The 13,033-nt window shown below is 47.8% G+C and overlaps 1 protein-coding gene across 4 annotated transcripts in view; it reads left to right on the top strand.

Annotated features, from left to right (window-relative positions):
• The window catches only part of STARD13 (StAR related lipid transfer domain containing 13), a 359,221-nt gene that overhangs the window by 319,558 nt on the left and 26,630 nt on the right, over positions 1–13,033 (top strand). For all 4 annotated transcript variants that reach the window (XM_053916849.2, XM_053916850.1, XM_053916848.1 and 1 more), the window contains one exon: positions 10,251–10,314. In XM_053916849.2, the coding sequence (XP_053772824.1) occupies positions 10,251–10,314 (64 nt within the window). The remainder of the gene's footprint in view (positions 1–10,250; positions 10,315–13,033) is intronic.

Raw genomic sequence — 13,033 nt, 5'->3', positions numbered from 1 at the left:
CCTGCCTCTCCCGTCTGATGATCTCCTGTGGCTCCCCATGGCCCACAGATGGGTCCTGACACCTCTGCTTTGATCCTTCGCCCTCTGGCCCCGTCTGTCTCTCCAGACATCCCGCGCATGTATCTGCATGTATCGAGCGTGCCGTTTCGTTTCGTGCCTGTGTGCTTCGCCGATAACTTTTCTGCCCGGGCAGCCAGTTGCGCTTGGCCGTCCCCAGCCTGGCGCAGGCGCGGCCTGCCCTGGGAGGCGTTGTCAGTGTCGTCTCTTCTTACTCCCTTCCCATCAGAGCCCTGCCACCCCCGCCGTTGTGTTGGCCGTTCTTGAGGATTCTGAGAACAGTGGGAATCAGCGGGTTCTGGGGGCAGCATCAGCATGCGCATTTCTTCTGAAAGGGTCAAACCGCTTCGCTTGTGTGACATGTAAATCCAGTTGGCCCCAAGCCCCCAGTGCCCGTCTTCACCACGTACCCTGGATTTCCTCTTTCCATGAAAAAAAAAAAAGGAAGAGAGGAAGGAACCCCCCACTTACCAACAGGCCTTGGTGAGGTCCGAAGCGTGTGCTCTCATCTTGCAGGCCCCTCTAAAATTCCTCCTCGGGGGTGGGGACAGAGAAATGGCTCCCAGGAAGAAGCCCAGCTCTGCTGCTAAGGAATGCATAGCTCCCTAAGCAAGTGCCCTTCTGGGAGCCGCCTTCTGCTCATCCGAAGATAAACCAGTCAGACCCAGCGGACCCTGGAGTCTGCCCAGCGCTCCTGTGTCCTTCACAAACCCTGGCCGCGTGGATCCGCGTGGAGCCAGCGCCCCTGCTGGGTACCACAGATGCAAATGAGATGCGGCTGTCAGCCCATCCTGCTCCTTCAGGACGGAGGAGGATGCTGGGCTCCTGACTCTGCGAGGTGTGTTGTGAGTACTCCAAGTCAGCCACCGATCAGCCAAATGTAGACAAATAAGGACGAAGTATGTTCAGTTACAGAAGAACCAGCTGGCTGAGCCTGTTGTGCATGAAATTTCCTGCTGGGCCTTCTGTGGGTTCGAAGGATAAGTCACAGCTCCTGCCCCGAAAGAGGCTCTAATCCAGTGGAATACCTACTGTTCATGCAACAAATAAAATATACTTTATAATCGAAATTGTATTCATGCAAGGATAGTTTTCCAGGCAATCAGTGTTAGACCAACTCAAATTATCTCAAGGGTTTTATATTCTTTATCTCGAAGTTAGAGGTAAGCAGATACCAGTGCTGAATATTTGTCCTAAATGCCGACTGGCTTCACTCACAGCATAATTCACAGTGGTTTTGATCAAATGTTTTGAACACTAATGGTAGGTGACACGTTCTTCGACCTGAGGCAGCCGGTCCTTAAAGAAGCACTTACCTCTCTCCAGGGTGTGTGTTTGGCCCATGCCGTGTTCTTACAGAGTCCGGCCACTGTGTCTACATCTGGTGCGGGGCATATCCCCAGCCACACTTCCCCACGCCGGGAACGTCCACCTAGCTTCACACCACCACACAGAGCAGCGTCCTCTCTCTCTCTTTTTTTCCATCTTAACACATCAGCTATTCCTTTTTCTTTTCTTTTCAGCTTTACTGAGGTACAATTGGCAAATGAAATTGTGAGATACTTGAAGTGTACAGCATGGTGGTTTGATACAGGCGTACATTGGGAAAGGGAGAATTGAACACTTGGGTGTATACTGGAAAGGTACCTAGGATTTCCAAGACGTTTTCAGTGAGGATGATTGTGGAGACAGGATTGAGAACGAAAGAGCAAGGAGATGGGAAGCGAAGGAAACGCAGGTCACCTTACATCGGGCATTTCAAAGTCTGAGAAACAAAACTTTTAAGTGAATAAAACAAAGACTACATCTTTTTAAAAAACAGACTTTATGTTTGGAGTCATTTTAGGTTCACAGCAAATTCGAGCATAAAATACAGAGAGCTCCTATACACCCCCGGACTCACCCACACACAGCCCCCCCATCAGCTGGTGAACCTACGTTACACATCGTCACCCAGATGTCCCCCAAAGTCTGTAGTCGACATTAACTAGGGGTCACTCCTGGTCTTAGGCTTGCATTCCCTGGGTTCTGGCAGATGTCTAATAACATGTACCTACCATCATAATACCACAGTGTAGATTCACTGCCCTAAGAATGGAAGCCACAGACCTTCCTGGGGTCTCCAAAGTCGCCTCTTCCAGAATGTCAGAAAGTTGGCATCATACAGTACGTGGCCCTCTCACACTGGCTTCTTTCACTCGGTGGTGTGCCCCCCGTGTCTCTTTGTGGCCGGGTGGCTCACTCTTTTAGCACTGAATCATAGTCCATTGTCTGGATGTACCACAGTGCATTTATTCATCCAGCTGCTGAATAACATCTTGGTTACTTCCAAGTTTTCGCAATTCTAAATAAAACTGCCATTAACATTCCTGTGCAGGTTTTTACATGGACCTAAGTTTCCATCTTATATGTGGGTACATACCAAGGAGTACAATTGCTCAAGCCTATGGTTAGGGTATGTTTGGCAGCAAGAAACTGCCCAACTGCCTTCCACTTCGGAGGTTCGCCAGCATAAATGAGAGTTCTGGCTGCTCCCCATCCTTGCCAGCCTTGCCAGCATTTGGTGTGGTCATTGTTTTAGAATTCGGTCGTTCTAATAGGTGAATAGTTCTATCTCATTTTGGGTTTTTTTTTTTAAAGATTTTATTTACTTATTTTTAGACAGAGGGAGAGGGAGGGAGAACGAGAGGGAGAGAAACATCAACGTGTGGTTGCCTCTCATGCACCCCCTACCAGGGACCTGGCCGGAAACCTAGGCATGTGACCTGATTGGGAATTGAACCAGCGACCCTTTGGTTCACAGGCTGGCACTCAATCCACTGAGCCACACCAGCCAGGGCTGTATCTTGTTGTTTTTAATTTGCACTTCTCTAATGACATTCGGTGTCGAGCATCTTTTCACATGTTTATTTGCCATCTGTGCCTCTTCTTTGGTGAGGGGGTCTGTTCAGATCTTTTGCCTATTATTTACTTGGGTCATGTGGTTTCTTATGTTCAGTTTTTAGAGTTCTTTGTGTATTTCAGATAAGAGTTCTTTATCAGATAGCTTTTTGGCAAATATATTTTCCAAGTCTGTGGGTGATCTCTTCGTACACTTGACAATGTCTTCCACAGAGGCGAAGATTTAATGTCCATAAAGTCCAGTGTATCAGCCATTTTTTACAGAGTGTGCCTTTGACGGTGTATCTAAAAGTCGCTACCAGAACTAAGGTTGTCTAGGTTTTCTCCTGTGTTATCCTCTGCAAGTTTGTGTTTACAACCAAGTTTAATGTCCATTTCCAGTTAATGTCTGTGAGCGGTGTAAGGTCTGTGTGCTTGGACAGGGTCAGGGAGGCACAGGGAGATGTTCAATTGTTTTGACTCCGTTTTCTGCAAGCCCGTCTGTGCCCCACTGAGTTATATTTGTTCCTTTGTCACAGATCAGTTGATTGTAGTTGCCTGGGTCTACTTCTGGGCTCTCTGCTTTGTTCCATTGACCTGTTTATCGGTTCTTTTGCCAATAGGACGCTGTCCTCATTACTGTAGCTTTATAGCGGGGCTTGAGGTTGGGTAATGTAACTCCTCCACCTTTGTTCTGCTTGAAGATGGTGTTGGCTATTCTGGGCCTTATGCCTCTCCATGTAAACTTTGGAATCTGTTTGTTGTTTTATAATTTTTTTTTAACTGGACACTTTAAACATCATAATGTGCCAACTCTCTGACCAGATCCCTCCTCCCCAAGGCTTCTTGTTGTTGCTGTGTGTCCAGTGACTTTTCACAACTAATTCTCCGCAGTCTGAGGCATCTGTTGTCTCTGCTCGGTTAGCTCAGTGGGCAGGAAGTGACCGGACAGAGGTTTCTGTAAACGCCTGGAAGTGGTGTGTTGCCCGGCCTTTTCCAGGGGGCTCTGCGCATATCGGGCTGTGGTTTCACGTTCCAGCGGGACATTGGTTGTTCCGCCTTAGCCTTTGCTTCCTGCTTGTGCAGATCACCAAGGTCAGACAGCGGTGATAGATTAGGACTTTCTCAAGTCTTTCCCGGGCCTGCACACAGTCCTTATGTACTTGGCCTTCCAGACTTCTGAGGATGTGTCAGAACTTTTCTAAATCCCCTATGGACCTCTCATTCCTGCACCCATTCCTTTTCTTCCCGTGGTTCACGTCTTCTTTGGCCGAACCAACTGTTACCACCGCTTTAGGCAGCTGTGATGTTGAGTCATTGCCACTGATTGATTTTGGCAAACCCCCTAGGAAGAAGCTGTTCTCGGTGATGAGCTCAGAATCAGGTTAAACAAAGACAGGCCCGTGAATGGGGGTTCTCAGGGCATTGCAGACGGCTGGGATAATGACGGTGCTGTGACAGTGGAGCTCCGGGGGAGAGCAGACCCGTTCTGCCCTCTCCAGCGGCTGCTGGGCTGCGGGGCTGCGCTGTCCCTCTGCATGTGGTTATGTTGCTTTTCAAAGCCCCTGCAGAGCTGGCATAAGGAATGTGGGAACAGGGCGAGTTCAGATGCCACAAAGCACACAGTTCTTACATAGATTCAACCCTTTTCCAATAGTACTTAAATTGTTACAAGCCTTTATTGATTTTCAGAGCTCTTAAAAAGCTTCTTTTGGTATTTTGCCTTTCTCCGACTGACTCATCTTACTTAGCATTACACCCTGAAGGTCCATCCACGCTGTCACAAATAGTAGGATTTCATTCATTTTTATGGCTGAGTAGTATTCCATTGTACAATATGTGCGTGCCACCGCTTTTTTATCCACTCGCCTATTAGTGGGCACTTTGGTTGCTTCCGTAATGCTGCAATGAACATAGGGGTGCATGTATTCTTTTGAGTAAGTGTTTTTGGTTTCTTCGGACATATTCCCAGAAGTGAAATCGCTGGGTCATAAGGCAGATCCATTTTTAATTTTCTGAGAACCCTCCACGCTGTTTTCCACAGTGGCTGCACCAGTCTGCATCCCCACCAAGAGTGGAGAACAAAATAAACAAACAAAATTGGAACAGACTCATAGCCACGGAGAATAGGCTGGTGCTTGCCAGAGGAGACAGAGGTTGGGGGATTGGTTGCAAGAGACGAAGGGATTGAGAAGTACAAACTGGTAGTTACAGATAGTCATGGGGGTGTAAAGTACAGCACAGGGAACACAGTCAGTAGTGTTGTGATCATTGTGTACAGTGCCAGGTGGGTGCTGGAAATATGGGGGAGAAAACTTTACAGAGTGTATGACTGCCGAACCACTAAGCATGTACACTTGGAACTAATACAAAATAATATTGAACATAAACTATAATTGAAAAATAAAATGGGAAGGTTTTTTAAGGCTTATTTTGACAAGACGTGCCAGTATTCTTGCTGCTTTTATGGAGGAGCAGAGTTTTGGAGATCTTGACATCACCATTCCCACTCATATCGCCCACTCGCATTATTATTCCTTCAGCTTTGCTGAAGCATAATTCACCTTCAAATGAAATCATCAACTTCAAGTACACAGTTGGGCGAGCTTTATCAAATGCACGGTTATGTAACTATTACCACGGTCATGATATACAACATTTCCATTACTCAGAAAGTCCTCTGTCGCTGCCTTGTAGTGCCCACTTCTGTGTTTTCTGTCCCCACGGCCCTGCCTTTTCTAAAGCCCCGTGTAAACGCAATCACAGCTTGCACGCCTGCCCTTTGTGTCCGGCTTCTTTCACTTTGTGTGATGCCTTTGAGATCCATCCACGTTGCCGCACGGCCCAGTAGCTGGAGTCCCTTCGCGTTGCCGAGCGTTTCGTGGCATGGATATACCACCATTTTCACATCCGTCTGCCAGTGATGGGCATTCGGGTTATCCCCCCGTTTGTCTACTTCAGAAATAACTCTGCTGTGAAATTCAAGTACAAGTCTTAGGATGCGTGATTTATTTTATCCTGGGCAAGTAACCAAGAGTAGAGCTGCTTGGTCAGGGGCTAAAGGGCTGTTTAATGGTGTGAAAAGTTGCCAAGTCATACCCTTTTCAAGTTTCAGTGGTGTAGCGTCCTCGCTAAAACTTGGAAGAACAAGTTTGTTAGACATGTACATTTTACAGGTGATAGGCATTCCTTCCCTAAACAAACCCATTGCAGAGCTTCCCAGGGAGAACACAGATACAATTTACTTCCACACCACAACTAGCTCTTGGGCAGTGATGTCGGCACGTGTGGAACCAGCCGAAACGTAGGCTGTCAGTGACAGGAGCAAAGGCCAAGGGCGTGCCGAAGACGGCTTCAGATTAAACGGCCGTCTCATGCAGTTTTTTTTGTTTGTTTGTTTTTATAATTTTTGTTTGTTGATTTTCAGAGAGAGAGAGGAAGGGAGAGAGAGTCAGAAACATCAGTTTGTTGGTCCACTTACTGATGCATTCATTGGTGGCTTCTTGTATGTGCCCTGACCAAGGACCGAACCCGCAACCTTAGCCTATCAGGATGATGCTCTAACCAGCGGAGCTACTTGGCCAGGGCTGCTTGTTATTTTTGACACAAGTGAATGTGCAGTCTGTAGGTAAATTGGTGAAGGCTGAAAACGAGGGGCATCATCAAATATTTTTAAGTAAATGAGCGGCATGATAAGGAGTTGAGAAATAGAAAAGGTTTTAATGGGAAGCATTGCAGGTGGTGGTGGAGCCAACTAAGAGGCTGTTGCCTGACTCCAGGTGGGACTGAATTAGGACCAAAGAAGAAGCCAGACTTCAAAGACACAATGGAGGCGTGATTGACAGGACTTGAGTAGCTCTTGAGGAAGGGCCTTAAGATGATTCTGGTTTTTCGTGCAGGTGGCCTTCTTGGTTATACTTGCAATCCAGACAAGACATGAACTAAGAGAAACAGGCTTTCAAGAGAATAAGTTCAGTTTTGATGGTTGAGTTTGAGGGGCCAGCAAGACCCCATGCACGGGTGAGACTAGTGATTGGCTGGAAGTGTAGCCCTGGGCCTCAGGGGAGGGGCCTGCGCTAGAGACAGAGGACGAGGCATCACTAGAGTCTAATTCATTCAGAGATGACATAAGATATTTCAGCGTACCCATGAATTCTAAGAAGTGTCTAAGTTAAGGGGCAAGTGCTGCCTGGTGGCAGGAAGGAGATGGTGTCTAGAGAGATGAGAGATTTTACTGTCTTGAATGCCAAAGATGAGCCGAGGTTCGCGGAACAGTGAAGAGTAATTAGTGTCCCCTGCTACAAACCTGTCTTTGCTGAAAAGAAGCTTTGGGATTTGGTGACTAAACAATCATTGGTTAAAACTGGAAACAGTCCAAAACGTCCATCAGCAAGAGGACAGGCGAGCCAATTGTGTCTCCGCATACCGTGGAGCACTACTCCGCAGTTAGAGGGGAGGATCACTGCTGTACTCAACAACATGGGTCAATCTCGAAAACATGGCGTTGAATCAAAAAAAAAATAAAAAGCCAGAAACTAAAAGAGCATATTGTACAATCTCAATTACATGGTGACCAGTCCGTGGAGGACAGAAATCAGAAACTGGATGTCCCCGGGGCTGCTGGGAGGTGATGGGGGGTGGGGGGAGGAATTGATGGGAAAGGAGTATTTTCTGATGTGAAGAAATAGTCTCACCTCCTTTGAGGGTAGCTGCCATTGCCAAAATGTATTGAGTAGAAAACTTAAGATCATGCATAACCAGAACACCAAAAAAAAAAAAAGAAAAAAATCATTTGTCCAGGATGGAAGCTGAACGCCTGAATTAGCCGGCTTCTGAAGTCCCACTAGTTTACAGAGATGTCCCCGTACAAAAGCAGGCCGCCGTACAGAGAGATTGCAACCACCAAGTCTCCAAAACAGAAAACCAGAAACATGGAACGGAGAACTAGCAAGCCCAAGAAATAAAATCTAAATGGTCGGTGGAGGAAGTCATAAAATGGACCAGTTTGCACTCTAGAACCCTAAAAAGCTCAAAAATGGGAAGTGAGGTTGAAGGCTGGCTAACAAGAAGAGGGCTGTTTATAATTGTATTTAAAGTAGATTTATTGCCCCCACCGACAGCGAGGTGGCTCCTCCCCCACCTCCAGCTCGAGGCCTGTGTCTGTTCCCGGGGGAGGCTAACTTGGACGTCCTGTGGGCCAGGGAGCATCAGCTATAGTTGCCGGGGGACACTCTTCCAAAAACAAGGGCTTGAGCGTCAGTCTACCCACAGTCTAAATATCGAAATCACCAGGCCTCTTTTGTGATTCAGCTCCAGAGTTTTGGAAAATATGCTTGAGAAGAGTCACAGAAATGTGAGAAGTAGAGTTCTGGGAAATCTGATTAGCCCGTGTTAAAACAAAAACAAAACCTGCAAATCCCAACTAGAACAGGTCAGAAGGCTCTAAGAGAGACATCTCCAAGGAAATTAAATTAATAGACCATCTGATATGTTTTAACACGCTCAGAGAGTTAGATAATAGGGGAAATTTGAGTTTGAATTTAGGGATAAGTACATCAAACACTATGGAAACAATAAGTAAATGTTTATTACCTCCAGGGATAATGAAATTTGAGAATGAAAGAACCAGAGTATGGTGATAAATATATGAAAAGCATTTATATGGCCATAGTAAACACTGAACATAAACTTATCAAAAATTATGAAATCGTGACATAACTATAGTTATAAGAGGTAAAGGGTATGATGTGTGGGAAGTGAGGGGGAAATAGCTGGTAAAAAAAAAAAAAGGCCCTCATCTTTCATAGAACAGAGTGAATAGATAATGACTTAAACCGAACAATCAAGAAGTAACAGTGGAAATGTGTTGTTAGAGGCAAACACCAAAAGAAACCATTAAAAGTTGCCCGCAAAGAGTGGTACACGTGGCAGCTGACACGAAGGGTCAAGTTTGACTGTTTAAACCATCGGCATTCAATAACTACGATTTTCATTAAGTAACCCAATAAAACAAAATTATAAAGGTATTTGCAAAGAGAATTGCGTGAAGTTAGATTGCTGGTGGGTTGAATGAAAATTGAGACTATTCTCAGCAAACTGAGTACTATAAGGAAGGGCAGCTCCTAGAGTTGCTTAATGGAATTAAAGGAAAGGTCGGATTAAAGGAATCAATAGTTCCTTTGCTCTTGATTATTTAGGTGGCTAATTGGTTAGTCAATTGCTCAAGGCAGGGATGAGCTTAAGGAGAGAAGCAGAGCCGAGGGGAAGGGAGTTTGCAGAGGTGAGAGGGAATACAGGGTGTATCAGAGTCCCACAGGAAGTGCTGGGTGTTGAACTCAGAAACGAGGTTAAAGGATCAGCTCTGAAAAAGAATAGGAACATCCTTTTTTATGATGGAAGTAAGGATTATTAAACGAATTAATGTCAAATAGCTTATATTAAGCCATAGTTTTCTCATTGGGGGTAGTGGCTAAGTCATCTGTTGAGAAACTGGCATCTTTTCATGCTCTGAGATTGGGTGCCCACCGGAGGGAAAACTAAAAGGAATGCTGGGTAGCCATGTTGGGAGCCCAGCTGAGGACGAAAATCAAAGTGCACGCATGTGTCGGTCAGCAGGAGCTGCTCGAACAAAGGCCACAACTGGGCGTCACCAACAGTAGACATTCATTTTCTCACCATTGCGGAGGCTGGAAACCCAAGGCTGGGGGCCGGCAGGGCTGGTGCCCTGCTCACTGTGCCCTCCCGTGGTGGATTGAGAGAGCAGGCTCTCCTATGTCCGTTCCCCTAAGGACAGTTCTACTGGGTCAGGGCTCACCCTGTGACCTTGCCTGACTGCAATCACTTCTTCCTCCAAATCGGGTCACCCTGGGGGCCAGGGCTTCAGTGTGACTTTGAGGGGACACCATTGAGTCGGGCACTGTCATGTGAGTTCCTTCTCCGTTTGCACCCCACAGCCCAAGAGCAAGAGAGAAGGCCAGTGGGTGGGTTGATGCAAATGTGGGGCTGGCAGACAGCAGATGGCCGCAGAGGGTGTGGCTGGGTGGTGGAGTCCAGGCTCCGAGGGTGGTGGAAGGGGCAGCAGGCAAAGGGCTGGGTTGAGATCGGGGAAGGGGCTGAGGCCTCCGGGTGTGGAGGCCGCAAAACAAGCAGGGACCCCCCCTACAGCCACGTCCCTGTGAGTGCAGCGCGTGCTTGGCACCTGGCGGATGGGTCTGCACCTGCGGCTTCACTGGCAATGAGGGAGCATTGGCAAACTGGAGAGCAAATGGAGGGTCATTGGTGGTAGCAATCATCGCATTTTTCTTTCTTTTTAGACGGCTAAATACGTTGAACAAGTGTGCCTCCATGAAACTTGATGTGAACTTCCAAAGGAAAAAGGTAGGTGTGCGCACCCTGAAAGCCCTGGCCATCCCAGAAGAAGGGGTGCGCATCCACAGATGAAAAACAACACACACCTGAGGGAAGTGATGAGCGCCCTGACCACCTGTGCTTGGTCTCCAACTATCCCACCTTCTCATAGCCGTGAACGGTTAACTAAGTCCATTGTAGGCCCAGGCTGAGGTCTCCTTTTGCTTTAGGTTCTATCAGAGGCTTTGCATGAAGATGTAAAATGTCTTAATTCTCTATGGCAACCTTTCAGAAGTCTACTGAGTTGCAAATAATGCACCCCGGGGTCGAGTGGAGCACCCCACAGATAGTGTGCGAAGGGAACACAGAAAAGAGCCTGGGTCCATGCCAGAGGGTCCTGTGCTTCCTTCTTTCCAACAGCATTTCCATTCAAGTACACTTCCAGAGCCATTTGTTCCCGGGCAGGCCTGCCGTACACAGTCCCACTTAATTCACCGCTGTAGGGATTCTCTGTTTCCTAGAGAAAGAAAGTAAAACGTGCACAGGTTACGTCACTGGCCAGAGATCTTTTTCAAACCAGTGGCAGAAGCTGGGTCTCAGCCTCCGGCAGCTCTACCTCCAACCAGAGGCTCCCAACCACCCTGCTGAAAGCTCTCGTTCTCACTGAATCGACCCTTTTAGGAAATGCGGAGTTCAGACCATTCTCCACTTTTTTCTCATTTTTCATCTCCAACGCATAACAAGTCCAGCCTCAGTGTATTTTGAAGAAGCAGAGAAAACATCTTTGAGTCCAAAGAAAGTGTTCTTTATCCTGGTCTTCACAGAGAAATCATTAAACCACACGGCTTGTAAGTCACTCCTGAGTAACCTGATCTTTAAAAATAACTTCAGCCTGAATTTCTGCTCTAAAATAGCACCCAAAAGAGGAAAGGAAAAAAAAAAAGGAGCAAATGAATTTTGGTTGACCCCACCTTAAAAACAATTTGGGGTTTGAGCTAGAAACCAAAGATTTGAGTGAAGGAGGCAAAATGGTGAAAAACAATATCCGGAGAAATATGAAAACGTGAGCAATTTGTCCAGACCAAAGACAAAGTAAAAACGTGGGCCGAACAGAGCCCTCAAGAAGCGCACAGCCATCTGAGGCGTGGCGGTCAGCTCTCGCTCTGCCTGTGGCACAGGTTCCCATGGATGGGACGCAGCCACGCCGCAGGGTCTGCAGTGCAGTGCGGCCGGCCCCCACGGTGCCCACGCAGACCCGGCTGCAGTGTGTAACAAAAGAAAGCACCCCAAACAAATGACATGATTTGTTTTCAGCCAAGCGGGGTGATGGTACTCCCACCCCATCCCCAGCCTTCCCAAACCCACACTTGAGATGGGCTTGGGTAACCTTTGCTAGCCCACTCAGGCCGCCTTCACAGAAGCTCCTCTGTAAATCGGTCACTCGGTACTCTGACATTTGTAGTTCACTCCTCATGTTGGGCGGGGTGGCACACTCCTTCCAGCCCCTGCTGAGAGGTAGGTCTCACCCACGCACGCACTCAAGTAGAACATTATAAACTGGGGAGTCAGAGCCGGAATTCTCAAAGAGTTCCAACGTGTGGCCTTCACACGCTCGTGTGCTCAGGGGTGACCAGCCACTGGGGCTGCGGTGGCCTCAGCTCTTGCGTGATGGCCCATTACACATGTCACAGGTGAGTCCTTCCTTTTACTGCAAAAAATAAAAAATACAAGAAATAAATACAGGCTAGGAATAGGCCAGATGACTAAAAATAGAAAGTGAAACTTGAGAACTGAAAACCATATGAAGCTTCAACCCACTTTGGAATTTGTTTCTTTGGAGGGAAACTCAGCAGCACGTCCCCCGGCTACATCCCCATGTTAAACAATCTGAAAAATAAAAATACAATCCTCGTCTCTAGCCTGCGCAGGCCCAGACGTGCGTATTCCTGCAGAACGTCCCCCGATATGGTCTGTCTGGGACCCTATTCTCCTTCTCGCGTTGGGGCTGCTGGGGTTACACGGAAGGGCTCTGTGCGCTTGCTTGGAGGTTTCTGTGGGGTGCAAACACACACCTGTTATGTGCCAGGCACGGCCCCCATCCCTGACCCCACGTGTTAGGTGCAGAAATTAAAGGGCATGAAGGTAGCAACTTGCCCAAAGCCACGCACCGTTAGCCGAGGCAGGATTTGAACCCCTGTTTGCCTGTCAAAGATATTCAGAAACCTACTGGAGCTGAGTGAGCAGCCCTTGGCCAGAGAGCTGGACGTGTTTCCTCAGCAAAATACAGTTGGTTTTAGAAGAGGGTCATTTCTTGCCATCTGTACTCAAGTCCACGCGCGATGTCATGTCTTCAGAGACATCTACCTCTGGGTGTCTCGCAGGGAACAGGTCTCAAATCTTATTGCTCGGCTTGCATTTTCCTCTCGTGCGATTGTGTCTGCAGAGTTTGGTGGGTCGATCCAAGGGCTGAAGCAGTCCAGCTGAGGAGGGTGGCACCTCACTCGTGCTCACCTGCACTAAGTGCCACGTGGGAAGGTGGGGAAAAGGAAATCACAGCTGCCCGCACACGAGAGTTTCTCCTTGCAGAAGGGAGCTGTGGTCTCTCGAAGATTCAGGATTCCCTTCCCATCTATCTCCAGGAGAGTTCAGGGGAGACATGTGGTCTCAAGCTGGGCCGCAAACCTCACTGAATGGCTTGTCCAGCCCTCCCAGAGGCCTTTCCGGGGCCCCAGGATGCCGCAGGGCCCAG

Source organism: Desmodus rotundus, chromosome 13 (assembly GCF_022682495.2).
Source record: "Desmodus rotundus isolate HL8 chromosome 13, HLdesRot8A.1, whole genome shotgun sequence".
NCBI classification, from domain to species: Eukaryota; Metazoa; Chordata; class Mammalia; order Chiroptera; family Phyllostomidae; genus Desmodus; species Desmodus rotundus.
Note: the sequence above shows the minus strand (reverse complement) of the source record. Positions and strands in the feature narration are given on the sequence as shown.